The sequence below is a fragment of the Nannospalax galili genome, unplaced genomic scaffold (genome assembly GCF_000622305.1).
Source record: "Nannospalax galili isolate Female #2095 unplaced genomic scaffold, S.galili_v1.0 scaffold891, whole genome shotgun sequence".
NCBI lineage: Eukaryota > Metazoa > Chordata > Mammalia > Rodentia > Spalacidae > Nannospalax > Nannospalax galili.
Genome location: NW_008330576.1, coordinates 390,774 through 399,195, shown reverse-complemented (window position 1 = coordinate 399,195; position 8,422 = coordinate 390,774). Strand labels below are relative to the sequence as shown.

Genomic DNA, 8,422 nt, shown 5'->3' with positions numbered 1-8,422 from the left:
AATGAGTTTTTAACCTTTAAAAAAGATCTCCATTTCATTGTAGAATATATTGTTCCTTGTAGAAAGACTCATTGTTTTTGCTAATAACACTGAGATGTTGGCGCATGCATCTCTCATCTGTATGTATCTGATTATTACTAGTCATAATCGGTTACACTCGGATCCTTGACACCTGTGTATGTCTATAAAGTCATCAGGTAGATTTCAATGGTAATGATTATCACCTCTACTAATTAACATGACATAAATTTTTATGCTTCCTCCTCAAATACGATTCATTTTTTTTAATTTGTTGATTTATGTGTGTATATATAATCACACAGAATATCCCAAACCATCTTACTCAACTATATACCCACTTCCCAGATGGCACCCTCCCATAGCCTCCCTCCCCCAGCACTCTCTTTTAATAAAGCTCATTTCCGTATGGTTAGAATCTTTAATCCACTTCTTTCTCGAATCTGTAGCTTTGAGTTCTAATAGTTTAATCCTGAATTATAATACTAAATAAGGTTTTTCTTAACCTTATGTTGATAAAATATTAAATACAAGCATGAGACAGACTTCAAGATGACTGCAACTCTAGCAACATATGTATTTATATAAAACAGGAGAGACACATAATGTTGAATACAGAATTGCTTCTAACTTAAATTTTCTTTATTCTTTTCTACATTTCTTATTTTCACAAATTACATTTATTTAAAATTTTTTGGCATTTTGGCTAGGGTCTCATGAAACCCCAGGCTGGCCTCAAACTAGCTGTGTAGCTCAAGATGACCTTCAATTTAGGAACCTCCAGCCTTCTATCTCCCAAATGCTAGGATTAGAGGCATGTACCATCATGATCTTTTTTGGTTGGTTGGTTGTTTTTTGGTTTTTATTTTGAGATGAGGTCTCATTCACATAGTCTTGGCTGATCTGGAATTTGCTATACGATCAAAAATTACTTTTAACTCCTGATCCCACTGCCAAGTACAGGTGTGTGCCACTATGCCCAATTTATGCAGTACTGGGGATCAAACCCATTTCCTGCATGCTAGGCAAGCACTCTACCAATTGAGCTACATTCCCAGTCCTCATTACATTGATCTTAAAATAATTTTAAAAAATAAGTTAAAACATATAGAACTTTAAGAAGATTTGGGGACTATCTGGGGAAGGGCAAACAGCATAGTAGTTAAGGAGTTTGGACTCTGGATTAACTAGACATGTTTCGAATTCAGCCCTACTTCCCCAATAATACTGAGTAAGTGATTTAGCTCTCCAAACCAGTTTTCTCAACTGTAAAATGGGGCTGATTGTACATCAAAGCTGTGAGAATCAAAAGAAATATTGTGAACTGCTTGTCTCACAAATGCTCTCTATTTAGCAGTTTTTGAATAATAGTATACCATGTAGTTCACATTTACTAACATTTAGTAAGTAATGCTTCACAGTTATAATTCAGGGTATATTTGATTTATGTTCATACTGCACCCTCTGGTGGTTCCACAAAGAAAAGGCTCTACAGGAGTTGATGCCTACAGTGAATATTATTTATTGGACATGATAAGGTTGTTACACACATGAACTCAAAGCAGCTGTGACTGCATGCACAAGACCTATACAACATCAAGGCAGCCAAAATCCCAGCATGGACTGGGAGGGGCTCATGAAGTTCCACCCCTAGCCGAGAAGCTATTGGCAACTGATGGCTTTTAGGGGAGGGCAAGTTAGTTTTCTTCAGGGATGCAGTCCCTGAAAGCGTACCCAGGCTCCAGTTGATAGTCCTACATCCATGCACATACAAGCAGCACTAAGTGGACTCAGTGGATTTTTTAAAAACTGAGAGAACACATGAATTTTGGAAGGAAAAGTAAGGAGCTGAAAGGGTGGAAAGGGGATAGATTTGATCAAAACACATATGCATCATGAAATTCTCAATAAAAAATTAAAAAAGAAAAGGTTTTAGGTAGGAACCTAGGGTATATTCAGATATGTTTTTTGAACTTGATACAAGGTCTCCCTATGTCTAGGTAGTTCAGACTGGCCTGGAGCTCATCTCAACCTCTCCATTACCATGATTATAGCTAAACACTACCTGGCAAAATGCCTGGGATTCTGACCAGTGTATGTGTGTGTTGTGTGCATGTATGTGTGTGGTGTGCATGTGGAAGCCAAAGGTTGATGTTGAGTGTCTTTTTAAATTTATTTTTATGTGTATGAGTGTTTTTGCTTGCATGTATTTAAGTGCACCCACGACATAAGATGCCTGCAGAGGTCAGAAGAGGGGCATTGGATCCCTGGTACTGGAGTTAAGGTTGGTTGTTAGGCACCATGTGGATGCTGAGAACCAAACCCAAGTCTGTAAGAGCAGCTGAACCATCTCTCCAGCCCCAAATTTAATTTTTTTTAAACTTTTTATTTTTATTTTATTCATATGTGTTTTTCCTGCAAGTATGTAAGGGCACTCATGTCACACATGCCCACAGAGGCTAGAAGAGGGCATGAGATCTCCTGAAACTGGAGCTAACCACCATGTAGATGCTGGGAACTGAACCCAGGTCCTCTGCAAGTGCAGCCAGTGCTATTAACTGCTAAGCCATCTCTCCTACTTCACTTTATTTTTTAAGACAGGATCTCTCACCAAACCTAGAGGTCATGGATTTGGTTGGCCAAATTAGCTCCTAGGATGTCTATTTCTGCACTCCCCTAAGGCTGAGGTTTTAGACACACACCAGTGCCATGTCCACATTTATGTAAGTGATGGGGATCCAAACTGAAGTCCTCATGCTTATGCAACAAGCACTTTACTAAGACACCTCCTCAGCTCTCTTTGTTCATCTTTGTGTTATTAGATTAGACACATTTTCCCCAGACTTATAAGATCTTTCTATTCAGTAAGAAAATTAGTAGTTTGGCATGGTGGCTCAAGAGGCTAAATCAGGAAGATTGGCATCAGTTTGAGACCAGCCTAGTTTATAAAGTAAGTTTCAGGCTATCTAGCACTACATAGAAAGACCATCTCAAAATAAATGAGAGAAAAAAGAAAGGGACGGAGGGAGGGAAGGAGGAAGAAAGGGACAGAGGGAGGACTGCTTTCATGGGAGCTAAAACTTAAAATCAAAATTATATAAATTAAATAATTAGTTTCACATGAAGATAATTACTACTTTATCATTTTTATTTCAGCATCCAAATACCAGACTGTTGAATAACCAAGTTTCCTATAAATATATGAAAAGCACAGACTTGAAAAATATAGGACTAGGGCTAAATCATGACTAAATGTGCACTGGTGAGGACTTGAATGGACCTGCTCTAACACAGGGCAAGACCATGAGCTATGGAAGTTAGGGCCTTGACCATGCTAGACAAGCACTCTATCACTGAGCTACATTTCCAGCCCCTGTGTTTATCTTTCAAATTTCTTGAGCCAAAGTAATCATATTTATAAACATATAGAGGAAATATCATTCACAATTTTGAAATTATTGCTGTCTAAAAATAACATAAATGTTGAAACATTCACAAAGCCCTTCTTTCTTTCCTGCAAGAACAGTGGCACACACTAGCTAAACATAGGGACTCTGTAAATTATACTGATCTGGCTCAATCTTACTTCTACTGCACTTAATAATAAAAGTTTGTTTGGCTTTGGGAAAATAATCTTTTTCTTTTCTTTTTTTTTTTTTTCGGTCTTTTTGAGACAGTGTCTCCCTGTAGCCCCAGCTGTCCTGGAACTCACTATAGACCAGGCTGGCCTTGAACTCACAGAGATCCGCCTGCCTCTGCCTCCCAAGTGCTGGGATTAAAGGCATGTGCCACCACACCCAGCTGAAATAATCTTTTTAATCTTAGGTCTCTTTTTCTATCAATGAAAATGGTAATAATATCAATTTCAGGGAAACTGTGAAAGTTAAATAAGACAAACACACAGCTTGTTCTCAGGGATTTCTACGTTCAACTGGAGTAGCAATGTAGTTACTATATAGATTCATTACCTTTTGGATAATTCTTTCTTGTGTTCTGTTGCTAGTTCACTGCTCTCCCTTTCATCTGATGTTATTTTTTCCTGCTGTAAACAGCAAAAAAAAATCATCTGTTATTTAAAATTTTATATACACACACTCATATAATTATACTGTATGTTTTAGAGAAGCACAAAGAAAAAGGACCAGAATGCCACCTGTGGTTGCATTAGGTAACTAAAACTTTGTTTGGGGAAGGAGGAGGAAGGGGAAAGGAGGGGGAAGGTGATGGAAGAAAGGTAAAAAAAGAAAAAGAAAAGAAACCAATGTAAAGAATTTAAACTTTCTTAAAGTACTTGACTTAAAGATTCCCATACTTCCTGTGAGATACAAATCAAAAAAAAAAAAAAACAAAGGAAGATGAATGAATTATTTTCACTTCAAAGTGATGGTGACCGTGGTATATTTAGCTGTGAAATTGTAATAGAACTAAAAGTATATTGAGCTTTTCCAAAACATTTTGTGAAAATGACACATATGTGTACCTAATATATTTAACTAAAATGTTATTAGAAAATTCTATATTTAGATAATAAATCTTAGGGCTAGAAAGACAGCTCAGCAATTAAAAGCACTGGCTGCTCTTACAGAGAACCCAGGATCAGTTCCCAAGATCCACCTGGTGGCTCTGTAACTCCAGTTCTAGGAGATCCGAAGGTTTCTTCTGACCTCCTTGGGCACTGTCTATATGTTGGTGCACTTACATATATGCAGAAAAAATATACATACATAAAAATTAAGATAAATAATTTAGATCACAAATCTTCCCTAAGCAATGATGCTCCCCAAATAACTTCCAGATTTAGCCTTGTTATTCTCATTTGATTATTACTTTCTACTTATATGTTCTATGATTACAATATAATTTTCAGTATTGATCAATATTTTGAAAGAAATGACAACATCTTTTATCAAACAATGATACAGGTTCTAGCCAATAATCAATATAAGAATTTTAATATTTTTAAAGATATATATATATATATATATTTTTTTTTGAGGTAGCTTCTCCCTGTAGCTCCAGGAGGCCTGGAACATGCTATGGAGACCAAGCTGGTCTTGTTTCACAGAGATCCACCTGTCTTTGTCTCCTGAGTGCTAAGATTAAAAGCTTGTACCACAATGCCTAGCACCAAGGATATATTTATAGATATATAGATATGTGTGTGTGTCTACATGTATATCTGTGTGAGTGTATGCCATATGTTTGCTGGTATCCATAGAAACCAGAAGAGTGAGTCAGAGCTCCTGGAGCTGGAGTTACAGGCAGTTGTGAGCTGCTTGATGTGAATGCTGGGAATGGAACTTGGGTCCTCTGGAAGACCAGGAAGTACTCTTAACTATTGAGCTATCTCTCCAGCCCCTATACTAATTTTAAAAAAAATTTATGTATATGAGTGTTTTACCTACATGTATAGAAGAGCACCATGGGCAGTCAATACTCAGGGAGCCAGAATAGGGTGCTGGATACCTTGGAACTGGAGTTATGGATGGTTGTTAGCCACTGTGTGGGTGCTGGGAAGTGAACCTGAGTCCTCCTGAAGAGCAATATGTGCTTTTATCTTGGGGATAATCAACAGCTATCTAACTGAACTTAAAGCCCACTCAATGGGAGGAAAATCATATTTGGTACTGTAAACCTAGCCAAATACACATAACTGGAGAGGTCACAGATCTTAGAGAAAATCCCAAGGCTGTCACATCCCTAGACAAATGTAATTTCTTACTATGTGCAAAATATGGATCCTTAGATTTACAGACAAATATTCCAGTCACCACCCATCAAAGAAGCTTCTTTCTCAACAGACAGAGATTATTACAGAGTTGCACAATTGGTCATACACAGAGATTTTCTGTGAATTGCCCAAGCCTAAGTGGCACGTATACAATGCAACCTCTATACCTAAGGTTCACAGACATACAACAAGGGATAAAGAGAACATTAATGCATCTTTTAATTCTCATCAATGAAGCTCCCTCATGTAACAGAGGGCCAGGAACACAAAAGATCACAAATGGCCAAAATGTAGAAAATAAGAATCTATTGAGTGTGGGTCCTTAGACAGGACTCCTGTATTAAAATCCACCCACCCAGGGCTCAGGGACCATTGTGGAAGAGGGGGGTGAAAAAATTGTAAGAGCCAGGGAGGAGGTGCATGATCATATGGAAATAAGAGCCCTACAGGTTCCTGGGACCATTCTCATATGAACCCACATCAATGGTGTCAGCATGCACAAGACCCATGCAAACTCAAGCAGACAAAAACCCAGCACAGAACTGTAGAAATGGACAGCAGGCCCCATTCTTAGTTGAAAAATTATTGGCATTTGATTACTGCTAAGTGAGAAAGCACTGACCTTCTTAAAGGGAGGGACTCTAGACAGGCTGACTAGACCTCAGTGATGAACTTGCACTGAGGGATGTCTGGGGACACTAACTTGACATGATAGGCCTTAACACAAATGACAGAATGTATGAATTCCAGTGGGGGAAGGCTATGGGAGGGTGCCAAAGGAGAAGGGGGTTCTGTATTAAATACACCAAAATTCAATTAAAAAATTCAAAAAAGAGTAATATGTACTCTTAATTGCTAAGTCATCTCTTCCAGTCATCCCTCAATACTAATTTAAAAAATTTTTATTTTGGGGGCTGGAGAAATGGCTCAGCAATTACATGCATACACACATACACATAAAATAAAAATAATAATTTTAAAAAATATTTAAAAATTTATTTTTATATCAAGTGTATGAGTGCTTTATGTGCACGTACGTAAGTGTACCACATGTGTGCAATGTCCACAGAGGTCAGAAGAGGGCGTCAGATCCCCTGGAACTGGAGATAGAAGCAGTGCAGTTGTTAGCTACCATGTGAGTATTGGGAACTGAACCCAGGCCCTCTGCAAGAATAGCCAGTGCTTGTAAGAGCTGAGCCATCTCTCCAGTTCCCCCATACTAAATTCTTATCTTAAAAAAAAAAAAATTCGGGGCTGGAGAGATGGCTCAGTAGTTAAGAGCACGGACTGCTGTTGCAGAGGACCCGGGTTCAATTCCCAGCACCCACATGGTGGCTATGAACCATCCTTAACTCCAGTTCCAGGGGAATCTGAAGCCCTCCTCTGACCTCTGCGTCATGGCACTACACAGGTGCACTCACATACATGCAGGCAATACACTCATATACACAAAAATAATAAAAAAAAATTCAACTGAAGAAAATTTGGTTCCACTTTGCTCTTACTTGATTATATGAACTAAGGTCTTTTTCTTCTACTTCTGCATTTTAATTTATGAAATTAAATGATTGTTAGGTTCATTTTAAGCATTACAATACTGGTATACCAAATAATTTGTCAAATAACAACTCCTTTATCACTGATATGGAAACACTGCGACAGGGATTAGATATTTTCATCCTTGGTATGACATATTACCAACTATTATTTTTAAGTGATGATGCTCTAGGAAATGAAAACAAATTAATGTGGTTGGCAAGATGGCTCAGTGATTACTGGTGCTTACAAACAAGTCTGGAAAGCTGAGTTTGGTTCCTGGAGCTCACATGGTGGAGGAAGAGGACCAGCTCCCACAAGCTGTCCTCTGACTTTCACACACATGCTATGGGATGGGAAAGGAAAGGAAAGGAAAGGAGAGGAGAGGGGAGAGGAAAGGAGAGGAAAGGAAAGGAAAGGTAAGGAAAGGAAAGGAGAAAGGAAAGGAAAGGTAAGGAAAGGAAAGGAGAAAGGAAAGGAAAGGTAAGGAAAGGAAAGGAGAAAGGAAAGGAAAGGTAAGGAAAGGAAAGGAGAAAGGAAAGGAAAGGTAAGGAAAGGAAAGGAGAAAGGAAAGGAAAGGTAAGGAAAGGAAAGGAGAAAGGAAAGGAAAGGTAAGGAAAGGAAAGGAGAAAGGAAAGGAAAGGTAAGGAAAGGAAAGGAGAAAGGAAAGGAAAGGTAAGGAAAGGAAAGGAGAAAGGAAAGGAAAGGTAAGGAAAGGAAAGGAGAAAGGAAAGGAAAGGTAAGGAAAGGAAAGGAGAAAGGAAAGGAAAGGTAAGGAAAGGAAAGGAGAAAGGAAAGGAAAGGTAAGGAAAGGAAAGGAGAAAGGAAAGGAAAGGTAAGGAAAGGAAAGGAGAAAGGAAAGGAAAGGTAAGGAAAGGAAAGGAGAAAGGAAAGGAAAGGTAAGGAAAGGAAAGGAGAAAGGAAAGGAAAGGTAAGGAAAGGAAAGGAGAAAGGAAAGGAAAGGTAAGGAAAGGAAAGGAGAAAGGAAAGGAAAGGTAAGGAAAGGAAAGGAGAAAGGAAAGGAAAGGTAAGGAAAGGAAAGGAGAAAGGAAAGGAAAGGTAAGGAAAGGAAAGGAAAGGAAAGGAAAGGGGAAAGGAAAGGAAAGGAAAGGGGAAAGGAAAGGGGGAAAGGAACGG

The 8,422-nt window shown here is 38.5% G+C and overlaps 1 protein-coding gene across 1 annotated transcript in view; it reads right to left on the bottom strand.

Annotated features, from left to right (window-relative positions):
• The window catches only part of Terb2 (telomere repeat binding bouquet formation protein 2), a 30,076-nt gene that overhangs the window by 12,681 nt on the left and 8,973 nt on the right, over positions 1-8,422 (bottom strand). The window contains exon 5 of the mRNA XM_008849452.1: positions 3,987-4,060. Coding sequence (XP_008847674.1) covers positions 3,987-4,060 — 74 coding nt within the window. The remainder of the gene's footprint in view (positions 1-3,986; positions 4,061-8,422) is intronic.